At 40.1% G+C, this 23,596-nt stretch overlaps 1 protein-coding gene across 8 annotated transcripts in view; it reads right to left on the reverse strand.

Annotated features, from left to right (window-relative positions):
• Positions 1 to 10,588: 10,588 nt before the first annotated feature.
• LOC122549405 (ATP-binding cassette sub-family C member 9-like) overlaps positions 10,589 to 23,596 on the reverse strand; it is a 141,869-nt gene continuing 128,861 nt past the window's right edge. For 7 of the 8 annotated variants that reach the window (XM_043689176.1, XM_043689172.1, XM_043689175.1 and 4 more), the window contains 2 exons: positions 12,433 to 12,609; positions 10,589 to 11,409 (listed from right to left, as the gene is read on the reverse strand). In XM_043689176.1, the coding sequence (XP_043545111.1) occupies positions 11,230 to 11,409; positions 12,433 to 12,609 (357 nt within the window). In that variant the 3' untranslated portion in view covers positions 10,589 to 11,229. Of the gene's footprint in view, positions 11,410 to 12,432; positions 12,610 to 19,315; positions 19,425 to 23,596 lie in introns of those variants that run through there. The other variant, XR_006311522.1, reaches the window with a different exon arrangement.

Here is a 23,596-nt window from a genome sequence, read left to right on the forward strand (position 1 = left end):
ATGTTGCCTGGTGTGGAAGGAAGATCGTATGAGGAAAGATTGAGACACTTGGGGCTGTTTTCATTAGAGCAAAGAAGGTTTAGGGGTGACTTGATTGAGGTGTACAAGATGATTAGGGGGTTAGATAGGGTTGACAGTGTGAACCTTTTTCCACGTATGGAGTCAGCTGTTACAAGGGGGCATAGCTTTAAATTAAGGGGGGGGGTAGGTATAGGACAGATGTTCGGGGTAGTTTCTTTACTCAGCGAGTCGTGAGTTCATGGAATGCCCTGCCAGTAGCAGTGGTGGACTCTCCCTCTTTATGGGCATTTAAGCGGGCATTGGATAGACATATGGAGGATAGTGGGCTAGTGTAGGTGAGGTGGGCTTGGATCGGCGCAACATCGAGGGCCGAAGGGCCTGTACTGCGCTGTATTCTTCTATGTTCTACATGCTCCAGTGCTAGTATGTCCTTCCTGAGGTATGGGGCCCAAAGCTGGACACAGTATTCCAAATGGGGCCTAACCAGAGCTTTATAAAGTCTCAGTAGCACATTGCTGCTTTTATATTCCAACCCTCTTGAGATAAATAACAACATTACATTTTCTTTTAACCACAGACTCAACCTGCAAGTCAGCCTTTAGAGAATCCTGGACTAGCACTCTCAGATCCCTTTGTACTTTATGAATTTTCTTACCATTTAGAGAATAGTCTATGCCTGTATTTCCAAAGTGAAAGACCTTGCATGTGCTCACATTGAATTTCATTAACCATTTCCTGGATCACTCTCCTAAACTGTCTAGATCTTTTTGCAGCCTCTCCACCTCCTCAGAACTACCTGCCTGTCTGCTTAACTTCGTATCATCAGCGAACTTTGCCAGAATGCCCTCAGTCCCTTCATCCAGATCATTAAAATATAAAGTGAACAGCTGCGGCTCGAAAACTGAACCCAGCGAGACACCACTTATCACTAGCTGCCATTCCAAAAAAGAACCTTTTATCCCAACTCTCTGCCTTCTGTCAGACAGCAAGTCCTCAATCATGCCAGTAGTCCACCTTGAACACCATGTGCCCTCACCTTACTCAGCAGCCTCCCGTGAGGAACCTTATCAAAGATGTTTTGGAAATCTAGGTAGATAACATCTACTGGGTTTTCCTGGTCTAACCTACTTGTTACCTCTTCAAAGAATATTAACAAGTTTGTCAGGCACGGCCTCCCCTTACTAAAGCCATGCTGACTTGTTCTAATCCAACCCTGCACTTGCAAGAATTTAGACATCTCATCCTTAACAATGGATTCTTGAATTTTACCTACAACCAAGGTTAGGCTAATCGGCCTATAATTTTCCATCTTTTGTTTTGATCTTTTCTTGAACAAGGGGGTTACAACAGTGATTTTCCAATCATCTAGGACCTTCCCTGACTCCAGTGATTTTTGAAAGATTACAATCAACGCCTCCGTTATTTCCTCAGAACTCTAGGATGTAGCCCATCCGGGCCAGGAGATTTATCAATTTTTAGACCTTTTTACTTTTCTAGCACTTTCTCTTTTGTAATGGCTACCGTACTCAACTCTACTCTTTGAGGAGAAGGTGAGGTCTGCAGATGCTGGAGATCAGAGCTGAAAATGTGTTGCTGGAAAAGCGCAGCAGGTCAGGCAGCATCCAGGGAATAGGAGAATCGACGTTTCGGGCATAAGCCCTTCCTGAAGAAGGGCTGCTGCCCTTTTCCAGGAACACATTTTCAGCTCAACTCTCCTGAATTGTTGGGATATTACTCATGACTGACACAAAGTATTTATTAAGTTCTTCAGCTAGTTTCTTATCTACCATCACTAGCCTCAGCATCAATTTGGAGCAGCCCAATTTCTACTGCCTCTCGTTTTTTTCTTAAGTATTGAAAGAAACTTTTACTATCATTTCTAATATTACTGGCTAGCTTACCTTCATATTTGATCCTATCCTTCCTTATCCTGTCTTTGTTATCCTGTATTTATTTTTGTAGTCTTCCCAATTTTCTGATTTCCCAGTGCTCTTGACCGCTTTATAGGCTCTGTCTTTTTCTATGATACATTTCCTGACTTCCTTTGTCAACCATGGTGTCTAATCCTCCTCCACTCCCACCCTTTCTATTCTTTCTATTCTTTGGAATGAGCCTCTGTACTGTGTCCTCAATTACACCCAGAAACTCCTGCCATTGTTGCTTTACTGTCTTCCCAGCCTGGCTCTGCTTTCAGACAATTTTCATCAGTTCCTCTCTCATGCCCCTTTAATTACCTTTATTTAACTGTGACACCATTACATCCAATTTTGCCTTCTTCTTTCAAATTGCAGACTGACCTCTACCATATTTTGATCACTGCCTCTTTAAGTGTTCCCTTACTTTAAGATCTTTTATAAAGTCTGGCTCATTACATGGCACTAAGTCCAGAATAGCCTGTTCCCTTGTCAGCTCCATCACAAGCTGTTTCAAAAAGCCATCCTGTAAGTGACTTTTGAGATTTGTAGATCAGGCTGAGGGTCTGTATATGTTTGCTCGTTGAGCTGGAAGGTTTATTTTCAGATGTTTCGTCACCATACGAGATCACATCTTCAGTGATCCTCCAGACGAAGCACTGCTGACGATTCCTGTTTTCTGTTTATATGTTTGGTGATGGCCGGTGATGTCATTTCCTGTGGTGATGTCATTTCCTGTTCTTTTTCTCAGGGGGTGGTAAATGGGGTCCAAGTCAATGTGTTAGTTTCTATCAACAAACACATTGACTTGGATCCCATTTTACCACCCCCTGAGAAAAAGAATAGGAAATGACATCACCGACCATTACCAAACATATAAACAGAAAGCAGGAATCATCAGCAGTGCTTCATCTGGAGGCTCACTAAAGATGTTACCTGGTATGGTGACAAAATGTCTGAAAATGAACCTTCCAATTCAGCGAGCAAACTTACATCCAGAAGCCATTCTGTAAGCATTCCATGAATTCCCTTTCTTTGGATTCATCAACATTATTCACCCAGTCCATTTGCATATTGAAGTCCCCCATGATCACTGTGACCGTGCCTTTCTGACATGCCCTATTTCCTGGTACATCTTGCACCCCTGGTCCTGACCACTGTTAGGAGCTCTGTACATAACTCCCATTATGATTTTTTTTTTACCTTTGCGGTTCCTCAACTCCACCCACACAGACTTCACATCATCTGATCCTATGTCATTCAGGGCCACAGATTTAATTTCATTCTTAACAAGGCAACTCCAACCCCTATGCCCACCTCCCTGTCTTTTCAATAAGTTGTAAATCCTTGGCTGTTTAACTGCCAGTCCTGAACCCCCTGCAACCACGAATCTGTGATGCCTACCACGTCATAATCATTCATGATAATTTGTGCCATTAATTCATCTACTTTGCAACAAATACTACGAGTATTCAGGTAAAACACCTTCATGCTAATTTTCTTATCCTCATGATATCCATTACCTCTGACTATATATCCTAAGCCTTCCTTTTTGCTTCATTCCTAGACTGCCTCAAACTTAAACCCTACGCACATGCCAATGTGTTGCCTATCTTTCTATTTGACTCCATACTCGCTGTTGCTTTGCCTTTCCCTTCCCCTTGACTCACAAGTTTAAAGTCCTAGTGACCACCTTATTTATCTTTTTTGCCAGAACACTGGTTCAGATAGGTTCAGGTGGAGACCGTCCTATCAGTACAGATTGCCCCGGTTCCAAAACTGATGCCAATGTCCCATGAAATGGAATCCCTTTTTCCCACACCAATCTCTTGGCCACATGTTTACTTCCCTACTTTTCTTATCCCTATGCCAATTAACATATGGCGTGGGCAGTAATCTAGAGATTATGACCCTCAAGGACCTGTTCTTCAATTTCCTTCCTCGTGCTTGATACTCCTCAAACAGGTCCTCCTTCCCTTGCCTATGTTGTTTGTGCCAACATATGTAAACAGATGCGACCTCAGACCAAAGTGGTTATGTTTTAGAAGTCATCTGTATAATAAAAGGGGACTGGTTTGCTCTCTAGCAGTTCAGTTCAATCCAGAACTAGTTGGGAGTTCACCAGTGAGCTCTATGAAAACAGGCTCTCTCTCTCCTTCTGCCCTTCTAATTTCAACCTGTAAGCATTTGTTCCATTTATACTGTTTTTCAAGAGGGTTTGCTTATTGGGACTGTTTTGTATATTCAGGACAACATAATTAAGTCTAGTTTGGATACACTGAGTTCTGTAGGGTTTCTTTATTCTGTTCTTTGTGTTTCATTGTGTAATCTTGTGAATAAGTTTTTGTCTGTTTTAAAACCTGTTGGTCAACCTAGCCACCTAAAGGTAACCTTAGTGAGAAAGTATTGCGAACACGTGGAAGAGCAGAGAGTTAAAATGGCAAGTTTAGCAGCTGAAGCGGCTGATATATCATGAGTTGGTCCATAAAACACTGGCTTCCAGAATCAATTGCAGTCCATGAGTGATAGTAACTGGGACAAAGAGAAATCCTCACGTGGAAAGGGAAAAGTAGGTCTCAATGAAGATCATATGGGTAACTTACCACAGGATAAAAAAAACCCTTGAGGGGTACAAAGAAGTTACAGTGTTTTCATTGTAATAAAGTGGGCCACACAAATTACAGTGTTGGGCTAGGAGAAAGCCAGAGAGAACCTGACAAGCCTAGGTGTTTTGGTGGTTTAGTAACAAAAAGCACAAGGGAAGTTAGACAATTGCCTCAGAATATTCAAGATGATCAGAGGTTGATTAAGGAGGAAGTGCCAGATCTGCTTAAAAAATATGCATGCAAGGGTAAAGTTTATTCACATAGACCAGGAGTAGCAGGTAAAGAGGTCACAGTATTAAGGGACACAGAATCTTCTAAGTCTGTAATGCTGAAGAATGAGGAGATACATACTCTTGAGAATCTATTGCCAGAAAAGGTACTGGTAACAAGAATTCATGGTGAGACAAAAAGTGCTCAAATATGTAAAGTGATGCTTATAGAGTCCAGAGAAGAGTGGAAAATGTGTGGTAGGAGTACTGGACAAACTCTCAGCTCCAGGAAAAAAATTGTCCTTGCAAATGATATAGCTGATTCACTGGTAGGCATGCTGCCTACTCTAGTTGAAAGCCAGTGGAGACACAGGCAACTGAAGAAGTGGAGGATGTTTATCCAGGAATTTTCCCAGATTGTGTGATCACAAGATCACAGAGGCACAAGTTGAAGCAGGAGAGTTCAAAAGATAAGGAAGCTGACATGGCTTTATCCAAGATTTTTTAAAAAATCAGATAAGGGGGCAGAGAAGGAGCAAATAGGTAAACATACATGTATCAATCAGCTCTGCTAAGCTGATTGAATTACAGCAGAAAGATGAGAACTTAAAACAGTTGTATCAAAAGATATTGACAGAGAGTGAATGCATCCCTGTGTGTTATTACTTAACAAATGATGTCTTAATGAGAAAAAGGATACCATCACACATTCAAGCAGATGAGAAATGGGCAGAGATTCATCAAATTGTATTGCCAGTAGGGCATAGAAAAGAGCTGCTGTGAGTGGCGCATGAGCTAGCACCTGGAGGTCATTTTAAGGGTGTGGAAAACACAGGCTAAAATATAAAGACACTTTTACTGGCCTGGACTACACAAGGATATAGTTGAATTTTGCCAAACATGTCATCTAATCAGAAAACCACAGGCAGTAATAAAACATGCACCTTTAATACCAATTCCAGCATTTGAGGAACCTTTCACAAGAGTCTTTATTGATTGCATAGGTCCCCTACTTCAAACAAAAAGTGGAAATAAGTATTTATTCATAATAATAGATATGTCAACTAGATTTCCAGAGGCAACACCATTATGCAACATTACACCTAAAAGGGTAGTAGAAGAATTACTTATTTTTTTTTACTAGATAGGACTACCACCAGAGATCCAGTCAGATCAAGGATCTAACTTCACATCCAAGGAGGTTATGTGAATTAGCCACCCCGGATTACACGAAGCCTTTCAAGGTGGCTTTTGATACCAGTGATGTGGGTGTCAGTACAGTGCAGTGCTCCTACAGAAGGATGACGAGGGAATAGAAAGACCCATCGGGTATTTTTGCAAGCAGTTGAACATTCATCAACAAAAATATTCAACGGTGGAGAAAGAGACTTTGAGCTTGGTGTTAGCATTACTACATTTCAGTGTTTATATTACCAGCAATGCATCGGAGACAATCCTATTACACTGATCATAACCCATTGACATTTGTGGAAAAGTTTAAGGACAAAAATGCCAGACTGTTTAGATGAAGCTTGTTGTTGTAGCCATTCAATTTGACAATTGTACATGTGGCAAATCGTGAAAACGTGGTTACCAAAGTGTTATCAAGATTTGAATGAGATATGGAGGAATTTGGTGGCAGGTGTGCCATGGCCTGAATATGCATGTGGTTATGCATGTTTATAATTACCATAGTATATATGTGTGTTTATACTACTAACCAGGTTTTGAAGGGTTTTAATAATGAAGCCATCTTTTGGTATTGATGGTTCTTTTTTTCTTAAGGGGGAATTTGTCACAAAGTTGGTCTTTTTTTTCTAAAAGCTGTTCCTTTTCTCAAGGATACGGTGTCCTTGGTTTTTTTTCCAGCGGGGTAATAAAATGCTCCCGGTGTCAATTAGACTGGTTTGGTACAGAGATTAAAAGGTATTAAGGGGCCTTTTTGTTTACATGTAAACAGATGAAACTTTCGGCCAAAGTGGTTGTGTTTTAGAAGTGACTTGTATAATGAAAGGGGAGCTGTCAGCTCTCTAGCAGTTCAATTCAGTCCAGAACTAATTGGAAGTTCAACAGTGAGCTATGTGAAAACAGGCTCTGTCTGTCTCTCTCTCTCTCTCTCCTTCTGCCCTTCTAACTTCAACCTGTAAGTATTTGTTCCATTTGAACTGTTTTTCAAGAGGGTATGCTTATTGAGACTGTTGTGTATATTCAGAACAGCATAATAGATGGATAGATGGACCTCTGTAGGGGTGCTTTATTCTGTTCTTGTGTTTCGTTGTGTAATCTTAGTGAATACATTTTGTCTGTTTTAAAACCTGGTAGTCAACCTAGCTACCTCATTCTGGGTAATTTTCACTGTACACTTACCAAAACAAGTTGCAAAGTTATGGTCTGGACTGCCTGCTTAAGAACGTTTTGAATGGTCTGGCCTAGTCCATAACAACTGCAGAAGGAGCATTCCATTGAGAGTACTCTCTGCCATTTTAAACCTTATCGACATGAATTTGGAAAGGCAAGGACTGATTAGAGATAGTCAACAGGACTTTGTGCATGAGAAATAGAGACTCACTAACTTGATTGTCACTTCTTCAAAAGAAAACTCAAAAGAACATTGATGAAGGCAAGCAGTAGATGTTGTCCATATGGATTTCAGTAACATGTTCCACATGGTTCCGCATGACATACTTGGAGATATGAATGAGATTGTCAGAAAGATATCTGATCTCTGCATCAGAAGCGGTCTCTTTTCTCTAGCAGTACAAAGCACCTTAAGCTTGATGATAACCAGTTTGTTCCTCTTGCCAGTTTTTATAAGCTGTGGCTCTTAAACAATAAGTCAGAAACTTTAGAAGTATGAAACAGATACCCTGTAACTTCTACAAACAATTTTAAAAATCTGGAGAAAGAGAATCAAAAACCAGCAGAACCTGACAAGCCGATGAACAGGGACCATTGAATTGCCTCCTTTTTTCTTTAATGTCAAGTTGTTTGTGTATGTACATTTAGTTCATAATTATTTACATTCATCTAGAGTCTATTCATTTGTCACAAATAGTAATTAAGAACAGAAACCTGGTCCAGGTTTTTTTGCCAAGCTGGGTATGAAAAACAGGTGAACTGGGGAATTCAGAGAACTTTAATAAATCTTTAACTTTTTGAGGACTCCAGGATTAGTAGGGTTTGATTTCCAGCTCATTACCCAAGTGAGGTATAATAATTGTAGAGTGACAATTCCCAAGCAATTTTAGGGTTAACTCAGCATCTTTCAAAAATTTAAACTCTCATTAGTTTAAAGCTTGATTTAAAGTCTACCTATTTATGTTACCACTAGTCTCAACTGGTTTAAATGGAGTTTCAGCCTAAAAAGTGCCTATGCCACAGTCATGGCCACCTTCAGTGTGACTACCAGCAAATGGCCTCCAAAGCAATTGAAGTTAATCTTTCCTGGCCACAATATCACAAAGACTTCACTGTCAATACATAAATGCAGTCCAAAAAGGTACTAAACTTCTAATAGCTGTAAGTAGTTGTGTTTTCCTGTATACTAATGCCATTGAGTAAAGTTTTCTCTGTTCTTGCCTTTGTGGACAGTTGATTCAGTCAATTTCAGAGCTACAGTAGCACCAAGCTTCCTCATCCACCTTGCTTTCAAAGCTACAGCTGGTGCTCCTCTCTCTCTTTCTCACTGAAAGTTACCCCAAACTGTTGGTGCTGTACCAACTGCTACTTCTAATATTTAGAAACAAGCTTAAATTTTTAAACCTCCTGACCTACCCTTATCTACCTGTAGAATTACTTCTACAAGTACATAGAATGCAAATTTGAAATAAACATATATTTAGAATTTATAATTGCCTCAACAAGATAACTGAATTAAACAAGTGGGTGAGCTCCCATCTTAATTCCTGCTCGCCTCCCCCAAAATGGACGATTGGTGTCATGAGGTCAGGATTCTGATCCAACATCGTGACTTTAGAAAATTACTGGAAAGGTCAGAGCTGGAGTGTTGTATTGAATTCTCACCACTACAATTTAGAAGGAATGTCAAGGCTTCAGAGGATAAAAAGGAGATTTACTAAAATGGTACTAAAAATAAAGACCTTCAGACATGAGAAAAGGGACAGCTAGAATTGTTCTTATGACAGAGATTGCAGTATTTAAATCATGAAGAATTTTGATAAGACTAAAGAAGAAGAAATTTCACTGGTTGAAGAATCAGTAACCATATTTAAGCTCATAGGCAGTGGAAGCAGATTCAATGATCTCTTTCTAAAGGGAAATGGATAGTAGAAAGTTGTGATTTTTAGGCCAGCAGGAATATTTACTGTATTATGAGAAACTGAAGATTGTTCTTGAAGCTTGTGTGAAGTGGTGGCGGCATCCGTAATCTCATGAGACCATAGATCTGTGCCTGGCAAGCCTTGCTTCAATCTTTGTTGGTAAAACAGCGTCTGTCGTGGCTGTAGAGGCCCACACGGGAGTGGCAGTCTCGGCTGCAGTGACTGCACTTGAAGGCGCTGTCCTCCGGTGTTGTCCTGGTGCTATTTTATCAGCGGGTGCTCTTTTCTTCAGCAGCAAGCCTCAGCTTCTCTTCTCCTCTTTTCAGACCTCTGCGTAATTCCAGCCTCCAGCGAGAGCGATCGCTTGAAACGTCCTCCCACCTCTTGACACTCATTTTCAGTGACTTTGTGTCTCTATTGCAGACATCCTTGAAACAAAGATGGGGCCGCCCTTGTGCTCTCTTGCTGGAGGGCAGTTCCCCATACAGTAGGTCTTTCGGGAGTCTCCTTTCTGACATGCAGTGTATGTGGCCCAGTCAGCGGAGACTGTGTTGTTGGAGCAGGGTGAAGAGGCAGGATATCTGGATGCGAGCCAGTGTGAAGTAACTGTCTGATATTATTCACAGATATGTAATGTTCTAATAATGTTTCTTTGTGTTTGGAAAATCAGACGGAACGGAGATGGAGGAGATATTGACAGACGAGAGAAAAATCAGAGGATAGTAATTTAATGCGACCGGGGAAAGAAGCAATAGTGACATGTGGGAAAATATACACAGCACCTTGTTAGATTTGGAATGCATTGGTGTGATGGAGTCAGATTCAATCAAGGTGTTCAAAATAGAATTAGGTAACTTTGTGAAGAGAAAAATGGCAAGTATCTGGCTAACAGACAGGGAAGTGAAAGTGTACTATGTTCTTGCACAGTGTAACCACAGACGTCACAGGCCATATTACCACTTTAGGTTCTGTCATATCTATAAATGTACATGCATCCAAAAATGTGAGCTGTATGTATATATTTATATACATGTGACTGAATAAAAGATACAGTCACAAACCTGAATAGAGTTACAAATCTCACAACAGCAGGTTATAGTCCAACAGGTTTAATTGGAAGCACTAGCTTTCGGAGCGCCGCTCCTTCGTAAGGTGGTTGTCCACCTGATGGTTGTCCAACCATCAGTTGGACTATAACCTGGTGTTATGTGATTTGTAACTTTGTACACCCCAGTCCAACACCAGCATCTCCAAATCAAACCTGAACCGGATAGCTATAGCCATTATCTCACAGGATGACTTGCACATTGAGCAAATGGCTTAGGTTATATTTGAAATGTTGCTGATAACTCTAGGAATCCCAACACATGTATGGCCCAGCAGTAGGTTTGTGGTAGACAGCAATAGAGGGGTCCTAGCAGATTATACATAGAGTACATCTCAGGAAAGGGAGCTCATTTGACTTTGAATTTGAGTGCAAATAAAGTCCAGTGAAATGACAGGCTTTTATAATATTTGCTTTTGACCATATATTAAAAATTGGCGTAAATCTTAAACAATGTAGGCAATTCGTAGTTTATTAAAACAATAGGCATCAACTCGTATCAAGTTTGCTATCTGGTTGCTTTTTTAATCAGTGCTGTGTCTAATTAATGCTTTTTAAAAGTAATACACTCATTTTCCTAGGTATAAAAAAAATTCTGTTTTAAATTTAAGAGATTTTATCTTTACTTGTCTCTAAAATTTACAGAAAAGTTACCCATTGACAGTTTCTTAAAAAAAGTTAGACATTTATCAATTTCTCAGTGATATCCAGAATACCAGTGCTTGGCAACCAATTTTTACAATGTTCATTTTAGGAAATGTCATGAAAACAAATAAATTCAGTCCCATATCTACACACATTTCAGTCTTTTAATGAAGACAATTTACAATACTTTTAAATTTAAAAAATCAAGAATTCTTAATGGACAATATTATATAGTTGGAAACTTAATGCAACACTTTCCAAAAAACAGCAAAAGGTAAATTATGACATTACTTTGGAATCAAAGAATAATAAAGTGCCTTAAAAATTAATGTTTTCTATTCCATAGAATACCTTATTTTGGCAGGAATCCCTTTTGCTTTTACTTGCCACTGTGCAGTACTTTGAAAACAAAAATACATGCAATGTATTAGCAGTCGTGTTATGTATTCATCATTTGGCTGCCTTCACTAATTTAGCAAACAAACCATCATTGTGTTGCAGGGTCTGTGGGTCCCCATCTTCTACAATCCTTCCTTGTTCCATAACTAGAACTCTCTTGCAATCCATAATAGTACGTATACGATGAGCAATAATAAGCACTGTACTGTTTGTGAATGCCGTATGAATAACCTAGAGAAGAAACCAAATGCACAAGCTACATGAAATTTTTGCTTTCCTATGCTGAGCACCATTCTAAGCAGAGTTACTTGATGCTACCACAGATGTTCTTCAATATGTATTCTTGATCTATATAATAGTCAATTACTTTATCACTAATTTATTTTTCTAAAAAATGGCTAAACTGTAATCAGTCTTTCCATTTTACTTGAAGACTAGGCAAGGAAGAGAATGGCAGGAATAATATTCTTTTTGGAACTAGAATCATTGATCATGGATCATTTTCTAGTAATCAACTGCTTGATATAACTCAATAAAACAATACATCCTAATTGATTCCATATTAAATTACAGAAAGGTTTTAGCCAATATTCACCACTACAAACAAAAATATCACTGAAACAAAATGAACCATTTTCATGACTACAATGTTAAATGTTACTGTTATTTGGTATTAATTCCATGTATACATATTTACAGGGTACTTGCCTGTGCTTGTTTAAAACATGTTACAACTATAACATTTTCCAGTCCAAGCAAAAGATCCCTACTTGAAACATTCACTGTTTCTCTCTCAACAGATATTGCCTGATCTGTTGAGCATTTATACTTATATTATGTTGTTGTTACCCAAAACATATGCACATTTTCAGAATAAATGTTGCATAGATCTTGCATTATTAGGTAAATAAAGAACAAAAACAAAAGCATCAACACGTACTGGTGGCTTAAATTACTGCAAAACTTATTTGCACTAAACTATATCTACAACACAACATAGACATAAAATTAGAAGAAAGCAAGGACTGCAGATCAGAGTCAAAAAGTGGCGCTGGAAAAGCATAGCTGGTCAGGCAGCATCCGAGGAGCAGCAGAGTCTACGTTTCAAGCATAAACTCTTCATCAGGAATATGAAACTGGAAGTTTATTAGGTAATTAACAGAATTTTGCAACAAAACATTTTTTAAAATAACATCCAGTCACAAATAACTTGGCTTTGTGAAATTGCATGCAATATTTAATTTTTTTTCTTACAGTTTGAAAAGCTGCATCAGTTTCCATATCAACAGATGCTGTTGCTTCATCCATAATAGTAATTTTTGATTTCTTGATAAGGGCTCTAGCGATGCAGAAAAGTTGTCTCTGACCCAAGCTGAAGTTTTCACTCCCTTCTGTCATAAGGGTATTCAGTCCCTCTGGGAGCTCACTGACCTAATAAAAGAAAGCACTTAATGAAACAAAACTCAGCAATAATTAATCATTTTAAAAACGCTTATAGTATTGCTGTTAGCGTTGGTGGTCAGTTTATTATGCAGAATTTTGTTCTTACTGAAACATAAACCAATATAGTCTTTGAATACTTATTTTATTTACGACTTCTCAGGCTGTTGTCAAACATCTTTAAAGAAGTTATTTCACTTAAACATTTAGGTATCAAAGCACAACAGCTTATTGTATTTATTTTATCCTGAATACCATGATACAATTGATTGGATAACATAAATGAAGTAGTGAATCCATTGTCAATTGTCAGAAAAGTACCCGTCTGGTTTATTAATAACCTTAGGGAAGGAAATTGCAATTTCTTACCTGGTCTGGCCTACACATGATTCCAGACCCAAGCAATATGGTTAACTCTTAAATGCCCTATAGAATGGGCAATAAATGGTGGTCAAGTCAGTAACACGCACATTCCATGAATGAATTTTAAAAACTCTGATGTCTACGTCACAACATGTAATAGGCAGACAGCAATTGCACTGATGTCATTGTAAGACTGCTTTACCTGTAATTTGCTATGCAGTGAACATAATAATGGCTGAATGTATCATTTGTAATGAATAACGCTAAACTAATATCCTGAATATATTGTCTAAAGGGATATGGTCAGGTAATGGCAATGTCACTTGATTAATAATAGTCCAGAGCCCAGACTAATGCTATGGGGACAAAGGGTTTAAATCCCAACAGGCAGCTGATGTTGTTTAGATTTAATTAATAAATATTGAACAGAAAGCTCATCAGTAGTAATGGTGACCACAAAACTATTGGTCATCTTTTGTTGTAAAGAAAACCATCTGATTCCAGTCAGCCTGACATCATTCCAGATCTCCAGCAATGTGGTTCACTCTTAACTCCCGTTTGCAATGGTTGATCAGGGCATTTGATTCAAGAGCAATTTGGGATGAGCAACAAATGCTAACATTCAAAAAATGTTTTGTTGCAATATTCAATTTCTGTTTTGTTACATCTTCTCATGAAGATCTTATGCCTCAATTATTTTTGTATCCATGCCTGTAAATATTATTTCCACATTTTGTGAAATACAGTTTAATGAGTTTTGAGAAGATTTGTAGTTCAGGTTGAGGTTTTGGATGTAGGTTTGCTCGCTGAGCTGAAAGGTTCGTTTCCAGACGTTTTGTTACTTTACTAGGTAACATCTTCAGCGGACTTCACGCTGAAGGTTCCCCACTTCAGTGGTCCAGGACATTCAGCCTCGGACCTTCGGGTAACCATCCTCCAAGGTGGACTTCGGGACAGGCAGCAGAGAAAAGTGACCGAGCAGAGGCTGGTAGCTAAGTTTGGTACCCATAGGGTGGGCCTCAACCGGGACCTTGGGTTCATGTCACATTACAGGTGATGAAGGGCCTGAAGAAGGGCCTGTGCCCGAAACGTCGAATCTCCTGTTCCCTGGATGCTGCCTGACCTGCTGTGCTGTTCCAGCAATAAAGTTTCAACTTACAGGTGATCACCATTGCACTACACACACACACAGATATTCCTACACACACACACACTCTCACATACACACGGACACAGGTACACACAGACGCGACACAGACACCAACACACACCCTTATAGACACACATACTCCCACACGCACCCCCTCACAGACTTAAGACACTCTGCACTCACTACACACACACACACACAACCCCCACCCCAGACAGACACAGACCCACATGCACGCATATATTTTGTGGGGTGAATTTGTACTTGCAGAGTTACATTGTACTTTGCTCAAAAACTGCATGCATTCATGTAGAACTCTGAGTGCAAAAACTACATGAATTTATGTAAAACTCTGTTATCTCACTTTTTAGATTAGACTACAATCTAAACATCATGGCATATACAGAGAACACAGGGGCCAACGCCTTCAACATATTGTCTAGCTATCACCACTGTTAACAGCTAACCCGAGAATGCAACTTTAAAAAAAGGGTTTTATGATTTACACATGAAAGAAGTGAAACTATCACTGTATTCTAACAGATGAAAGGCTTAACAGACAATCAATTTTTCAATGTATAATTTCAGTTACATCACACTGTAAATTTTTGCTGTAAATTCTGTTACGATCGAGCCCTCCACTATCACCTGAAGGAGCGTCGCTCCAAAGGCTAGTGCTTCCAATTAAACCTGTTGGACTATAACCTGGTGTTGTGTGATTTTTAACTTTGTACACCCCAGTCCAACACCGGCATCGCCAAATCATGAAAATAACCTGGATTACTACGTGTAGAAACTGAAAACAGCATATGGAACCCATACTGAAAATGGCTCCTTTGTCCCAATTCTCTGACTTCCATTACTTAGCCAATCCTCTGTCCAAGCTCATGTACCTTCCTCAACATCGTGGGCTCTTGTTTCATTAAGTAGCCTAATATGTTGTACATTACCAAAAGCCTTCTGAAAATCCAAATTTATCCACTGATTCCCCTTTAGCCATCCTGCTTGTTACCTCCTCAAAAGAATGATTTCCTATCACAGAGTCACACTGACTCTGTTTAATCATATCATGTATTCCTAAATGTCCCACTATATTGCTCTACTTTATAACAAACATTAGTTTTTTCCAAAAACAGACGTTAAGTTAGTTGGTCTACAATTACTTTTCTTTGCCCCTTCCCTCTTTAAAATAAAGGTATTGCATTGGCAGTTTTCCAATCCTCTTGGACTTTCTAGAACCTAAGGATTCTTAAACAAATACTGCTAGTGCACCCACTGTCTCTGAAGCTATTTCCTCTAGGATGTTTCCCATCACATCTAAAGGGGCTTATCAGGCCTTAGCTCTATTAGTTTTCCTAGTGATAATTATCTTCTCTTCACCTTTTGCCCCTTGTTTGCAATGCCATTGGTGTCTTCTATTGTGAAGTCTGATGCAAAGACGTTTTCAACTCCTCTGTCAATTCCTGGTTCCCCAATATTATTTCCTCAGTTTCATTCTCTAAGGGGCTATGATCTTCCTTTTTAAATATATATTTTTAATTCATTCACAGGATCATGGGGGGTCACTGGCTAGACCAGCATTTATTCTCCATCCCTAATTGCAACTGAGAGTCAACCCCATTGTTCTGGGTGGTGTTACATGTAGGCCAGACTAGGTAAGGACAGCAGGTTCCTTTCCGAAAGAACATCCTAAAGAACGGATGTAGAAATATTTTTCTGACGATAAGTGTTTAATGATAACCATGAAACCATTAATTCCAGATTTTTTTAAAAAATTGATTTCAAATCCCACCTTCTGCCATGGTAGAATTTGAACCAGGCTCCCCAGAACATCTTTTAGGTCTCTGGATTAATAGTCCAGTGATAAGACGTCCAGGTAATTGCCCTTCCTTGACAGTTCTTGCTGTCTGTCTTGTAAAATGTAAAACTTTCACAACTTGTTGATTGAATGAAACTTTCTTGTTCCCATCAGGTGTTGCATTATTTGTGATATGGCTTCCTGGACCAACCAGAAAAAAAAATCTCTTCTGGTCAATAAGATACAGTTCCTTGCACATAGCAACTAGTTGCAAGTTATATTGATATAATTTATACTGTTACAGAGACTCAGGGGGACCAGATGTCAGGCTTCACTCCTTCGAGACCCTAAGTGGTTCTGCCCACAAGTCCATGTGACACAATCATAGTGGGTGTGCCAATGGCATTCTTTAGGATTATGATCATGTCCAACAGCGAGCACAGTAGTTGCTGGCCCGGGCTAATGATCTGCACATTTATTCTGTCACTCTAAACAGAATGGAGAAAAGCTTTATTTTGTCAGTTCAGCGCAGCAAAAACAAAACCCTCCATGCGGACTTTTCGCAAGAAGAATAATGAATGGATATGGAGATTGGCATTCTGCTCAATGTGGTCTACTGCTATTCACCCATCCCCACCCACAGTTAGATCCCCACATACTGCCTCCTGCTCGATCAACTCTGCTGTCAAACAGGTGCATTTGGGCCACTCCTTGGAAGATTCCCTGATGAACCCCAAAGTCAAAGGAGGTTAGCCATGAGCACCGCAGCTGTCAGAATAGGTAAACAAGCAGATTCTCACAGCACGGTTGTAGCCACACATCGAGCTTGATGAAAAGGAAAGTTTTGTTTAGTTCTACGAAGGTATTCACTTGTACAGGAGCAAAATGCTTTCAGATGTTGGAGATACCCAATTGGACTGACATCATGGAGGGAAAAGGGATCAATGTTTCAAATTGATGACCTTACATCTGTTTCACCCATAGATGCTGCTTGACCTGTTAAGTGATTTTGTTTTTATTCCAGGGTATTCACTTGGGTGTTTATAACAAAATAATTGGCCTGAACAGAACGATGGGCATCGGCCCCTGTGCTTATGCAGACTGGGCTGGTGACATCACTCCATTGTAATACAACTTACTTTGCTAGGATGCACTTGCACATGTGCCTTCATTTAAACTGTTTGCTGTGACAAGTTTTCCTCAGTTAAAAATGAGAGCCTCCCACAGCCATCATCACACACAAAAAAAATCTTGAGGAAAAGTAAGTCTTTTAGGTTTTATTGAAATTCCCAAGCTTTACAGAGATTTTTTCCCCTTTTGGCGGTCAGATTACATATTAAGATTGATCGGGCGATATAGGACAGGAAATACTTTGCTAGACACACAAACAGCGGAAAGCCATTAATCTGATAGGCAATCACTCACACACATACACAAGCAGCCATGTGAAACTGGCTCCTTTCCAGAAAGTATTTACAGCACCTGAAACACAGGGAAGGAGTCTCAGTAAAATCAGGGCATTATTGTTTTAAATTAACCTTCTAAGAACCTCTTTCATAGTTCAGAATTTCATGTTGAAATGTTTTTAATGATCATCCCAGCAGGAGGTGGAAGATCTGTTCATTTCAGTGAACAAATGCTCAAGCACTTGACTCCACTCTACACTGTGATTATATGGGCAGTGACATCTTTGTACCAGGCAACTGCCATTCCATTACCAAGCATTTTGTGTATCTAATGGCAGCATTTATAATAAATGGAGCCTTATAACAAAATCCACTGTTGTAATGTCTTTAAAAATGATATTGAAATAATATCTTTACTTTCAGTCTCCATTCTTATCTTTCATCTATCAAATAGCTACCACTCATGATGAAAATGGTATGCCCACAACAGAGGAGAAAGTGATGGCTGCAGATGCTGGAGATCAGAGCTGAAAATGTGTTGCTGGAAAAGCGCAGCAGATCAGGCAGCATCCAAGGAACAGGAGAATCGAAGTTTCGGGCATAAGCCCTCCTGAAGAAGGGCTTATGCCCGAAACGTCGATTCTCCTGTTCCTTGGATGCTGCCTGACCTGCTGCGCTTGCCCACAACAGAGGATGACCAGTAAATGAAACAGAGATTTATGAAATGGTTGGGTGGAAGGGGAGATTAGGTTTGCATTGTTCTGCCTTCACACATCCAGATCATCTGAACTGTAGCAGTAAGAGTCTGTTGTAGGGCTGTCTGATACACGAGTGGTTGCACTCATGTGGAAATCAATGATTCCCTGTACCTTTGGAAAGCTGGTCACTAAAGCAAATTCAAAAGATCTCTTAATTTGACTAGCCTCAAATAACAAAATGATTGAAAGGTATGGAAAACGTGGAATCGGTGACCTAGGAGATACACAGGAGATTTGTGTGTAACAGATGGCAGAATTCTTGGAATTCTCATCAGCAGATCCTTTCGGACTAACAGGGAGCAAAGGAATGCAACTTCAGCATGATAGCCACTGGCAATATTTGCCTGTCTGGCTCACAATAAGGATGTTATCGTAGACCTGTACTGCTGTGAAAGTCTGAGTGTCCTGAGGCACTGTTCAGAAAGCAGATCCTGTGTTCGAATTATTGTCTATTTGGAGCTGGAACTCTGTGTCTATCTCTTTTCTTTCCTTTGGAGCAACAGGCACTCAAGAAAAAAAGCAACTACTGGTGTTGCTCATTTAATTGGATTTGGTTAAAGGTAAAAATCTGCTTAAGCTGCTTTAATACTGCAGCGAAGATTCAAGATATTGGCTATACCCTTAAGTGGTGTAAGCATACTGTCAGAACAAGTTCTGTTGGCAAAAACCTTTCAACTTGGCAAGCTTGCAGTTGTCTTGATTTAGCATTTAAAGGCTTTCTAGCCTGTCAATTTGATTGAGCCATCTCTGCTGTTTTCTCCTCCTGTTGATCCTGGTGAGTTTCAGACAGCTCCAGAAAACATTGCACAAATCAGAATACATTGTTAAATAGCTTGGAGGGGAGAAACAGTATCTAAATGCACAAATTGCCCAAATAAAATTGCCAAAACAAAGCAGTCTGCAGATGACAATGAGAGAATATGGTCTAACCTGTTTGGCATCCATCCGTAAAATCCTTGTCAAATATTCCAGGTACAGAATTTTCACAAGATGAAGGTTGCCTTAACTTTCTGCAATTATCTGTTTTAAATTATTGCCATAATTTCCTGATGAGTTTTATACATTTACCAGTTCTCATGCTACACCAAACATTTCAGAATCATCTGCTCACCTTTACCAGGTGTCATAATTCTGTCTTGCCAACTTTCTGCTGAGCTAACAATTTTCATGTTTCGGTCTTCCCTTTCCCATTCTCTCAACTACTTTTTCACCTAAGTAGTACCTGGTCTCCTGGCCACACTCAGAATTTCTGTTCAGCTCTCCTGGTTGTGGCTTCAGCTGTCTTCTCAGTAGTAGCTGTTCAACATATGTAGAGCTACCTCCTAAGTGATCTGGTATAAGGAGGGACATATGTTTTTATTATAAATGAATCATTAAACATTAACATTAATACTTTTATATTATTCTTCAACTATTATAGAGAGCTTTCCTCAAAGCAGCAGCATGATCCTCAAGTTGTGTGTTAACAATGAGGCACCAACCACAGGAATGGACACATTATCAAAAACAGCCAAGCATCCTGGAGACATTTGAGTACTCTCTTTGAACGATTACAAAGTGGTACTGGGAAAGTTCTGAAAGAAGTCACTTGCTGATCCTCTCAAACTAAAAATGCTAAACGACAATCAGCCTCAGGAAGAATCCACTGAAAATATGTTCTAGGATCACAATGAAGAGTTTTAAGATTACTAACTAAACAAAAAAAAAACTAACTGTCCCAAGTTACTGTTGTAAATATTAACTATCATGGTTGTGAAAACTTCAAGATGCCAGAGAATGGTTAGGAAAATGTTCTCTCATTAATACATAAGATACGAAGAGATATCATGGCAAGTAACAGAAGCTGCAATAGAAGCCTTAAGCCCTTAAGATTATCAGAAAATCATTGATACACATTTGTTGACAATATTTAAGACTACAGATAACATTTCATTCTACCTATTTAAACCTTTTTTTTAAATAGGTTTTTAAAAAAGTAGCTGAGTTGAAGATCAGCAATGATCTTATTGAAAGACAAGCAGTCTTAGTGGGCAGCACGGTGGCACAGTGGTTAGCACTGCTGCCTCATGGCGCCAGAGACCCGGGTTCAATTCCCGTCTCAGGCAACTGTCTGTGTGGAACTTGCACATTCTCCGTGTGTCTGCGTGGGTTTCCTCCGGGTGCTCCGGTTTCCTGCCACAGTCCAAAAATGTGCAGGTTAGGTGAATTGGCCAGGCTAAATTGCTCGTAGTGTTAGGTGCAGGGGTATGGGTAGGTTGCTCTTCGGAGGGTCTGTTTCCACACTGTAAGTATTCTAATCTAATCTGATCTTTTAGAAAAAAGCAGGTTTGAGTGGATGATTGGATGGCAACTATTCCTTTGCATTCTCTTCAATAAAGATTGTAGATGTGAGTCACTCCAAACTTGAGACTAACCACTGCAGTGTAGTTCCGAGGGATGCATCCAAGGAGCAGTAAAATCAACGTTTTGGGCAAAAGCCCTTCATCAGGAATACAGGCAGAGTGCCTGAAGGGTGGAGAGATAAATGAGAGGAGGGTGGGGGTGGGGAGAAAGTAGCATAGAGTACAATAGGTGAGTGGGAGAGAGGATGAAGGTGATAGGTCATGGAGGAGGGTGGAGTGGATAGGTGGAAAAGAAGATAGGCAGGTAGGACATTTATCTCTCCACCCTTCAGGTCCTCTGCCTGGGTTCCTGATGAAGGGCTTTTGCCCGAAACGTCGATTTTACTGCTCCTCGGATGCTGCCTGAACTGCTGCGGTTTTCCAGCACCACTAATCCAGGATCTGGTTTCCAGCATCTGCAGACATTGTTTTCATGTAGTTCCGAGGGAGTGTTACACTATACATGGTACCATTTTTCTTGCTAAACTAAGACCCCACCCATCCTCTCAGATAATATAAGACGGGTGGCACGGTGGCTCAGTGGTTAGCACTGCTGTCTCACAGCACCAGGGATCCCGAATTCGACTCCCACCTTGGGTGACTGCATGTGTGGAGTTTGCACATTCTCCCCATGCCTGTATGGGTTTCCTCCAGGTGCTCTGGTTTCCTCCCACAATCCAAAGATGTGCAGATCAGGTGAACCGGTCATGCTAAATTGCCCATTGTGTTAGATGCATTAGTCAGAGGTAAATATAGGGTAGGAGAATGGTGCTGGGTGGGTTACTCTTCGGAAAGTCAGTGTGAACTTGTTGGGCCAAATGGCCTGTTTCCTCACTGTAGGTAATCTAATCTAGTCTCATAGTATACAGGTCATTCTGATATAATGTGCGTTTTGTTAGCTTTAAATTAAGGGGTGGTAGGTATAGGACAGATGTTAGGGGTAGATTCTTTACTCAACGAGTCGCGAGTTCATGGAATGTCATGCCAGTAGCAGTGGTGGACTCTCCCTCTTTATGGGCATTTAAACGGGCATTGGATAGGCATATGGAGGATAGTGGGCTACTGTAGGTTAGGTGGGCTTGGATCGGCGCAACATCGAGGGCCAAAGGGCCTGTACTGCGCTGTATTTTTCTATGTTCTATGTTCTATGAATGGGCTATAACACAATTGATGAATTGTGGATACTGTTTAGATAATGCAAACTTTCTACTGAACAGCTATAGCAACCTTGAACTGCATGGTCTTCTATAAAGTGATATTCTATAGCACGGGGTTGCAGAGGAACGCAGGTGTTGCGTTATGCAGAACGACCTGTACTTCAAAGGATAGTTGGAAGCCCTGCATTCCTGTCATACCTAGTAGTGACTAATGTGGGCAATTAGTACTTGGAAGAGAAGGTGCCATAAACATTCCTATTCTCAACAATAGAGGAACCTAGCACACCAGTGCAAAAGATAAAACTAAAGCATTTTTTCATTTAATCTCTCTTGGGATGTGGATGATATGGCAAAGCCAATATTTGTTACCTATCCCTAAGTGTCTTTGATCTGACTGGCTTGTTCGGCCATTATAGAAAGTAGTTAGGAGTTAATCATCTTGCTGCTTGCTTTGAAGTCAGATGTAAGGCAGACTATGTCGACATAGCAGATTCCTTTCCTGAAGGACATTAGTGAACCACATGAGTATTTTTGACGATTGATGACAGTTTCACGATTATCACTGAGACTAGTTTCGTAATTCCAGATTATTAATAGAATTTAAATTCCACCAATTGCAATGGTGTGATTTTAACCCATGCCCCAACTGCATTACTCTGGGCCTCTGGATTATTAGCCCAGTGATATTTGTAACCATCTTTTGCCAAGGGTAATCAATCTCTCCTGCGGTCCCCAGCATAACAGATGCCTGTCTTCAATCAAATCCATTCACATACCATGATATCAAGGTGCTAGAAACTGCAAACGATTTGGGCCCTCAAATCCAGTAAGAGCAAAACATATTAAAGTGTGATTTCAATACAGGTAAAGTGTTAAATTGCCCAGATAGGTACTGTCCACAAAAACAGGACAAATCCAAACCCAGCCAATTACCACCCCATCAGATTCTTGATCAGCAGCACAGTGACGGAAGGGGTCATTAATACTGCTATCAAACAACACGTACTCACTGATGTTCAATTTAGAATCTGCCAACTTTACTCAGTGCTTAACCTTGACAGAGCTTTGATGCAAACATAGATAAAAGAGATTAATTCCAAAAATGAGGATTAAAATATTCTTGGCATCAAGACAATATTTGGCCAAGTATGTCATCAGGGAGGCCTAGCAGACTAGAGTCAATAGGAATCAGGTTAAGTGATGCCTACACCAAAGGAAGATAATTATGATTGCTTGCAACCAGTCTGCAGTATCACTGCAGAAGTTTCTCAGGGTAGTGTCCTTAGCCCAACTGTCTTCAGCTGCTTCATTAATGATCGTCCATGTATCATAAGATCAGATGTGAGATGTTTGCTGATGATTACATAATGCTGGATATTGTTCACAACTCTTTATACTGAAACAGTCAATGTCTATATGCAGCAAAACCTGAACAACATCCAGGCTTCGCTTGGGTTGATAAATATTTGCATCACACATATGCCAAGTAATGACCATTTCAAACAAAAGAAAATCTAACACATCAGACTTGATATTCACTGGCATTACCCAATACTGAATCCTTACCATCAGCGTCCTGGGGGCTATTAAGAGCATGACAACGGCAAGGCATTTTTAATGTAAGTAACTCACCTCCTAATTTCCTTACGCCTGTCCAATATGCAAGGCACAAGTTTGGATGCAGTATAGTTCAAACAACGAAAAAGCTTGATACCATCAAGGACAATGCAGCACATGTTTACCAGCTTCAACATTCACTACCTCCTCCACCACCATGGTGGGCAGCACTGTGATTCAGTGATTAGCACTTTTGCCTCACAGCACCAGGGACCCGGGTTCCATTCCAGCCTCGAGTGACTGTCTGTGTGGAGTTGCATATTCTCCCCTTGCCTGCTTGGGTTTCCTCTGGGTGCTCTGGTTTCCTCCCACAGTCTAAAGATGTGCAGGTGAGATGGATTGGCCATG

This window comes from Chiloscyllium plagiosum, chromosome 4 (assembly GCF_004010195.1).
Source record: "Chiloscyllium plagiosum isolate BGI_BamShark_2017 chromosome 4, ASM401019v2, whole genome shotgun sequence".
Lineage (NCBI taxonomy): Eukaryota > Metazoa > Chordata > Chondrichthyes > Orectolobiformes > Hemiscylliidae > Chiloscyllium > Chiloscyllium plagiosum.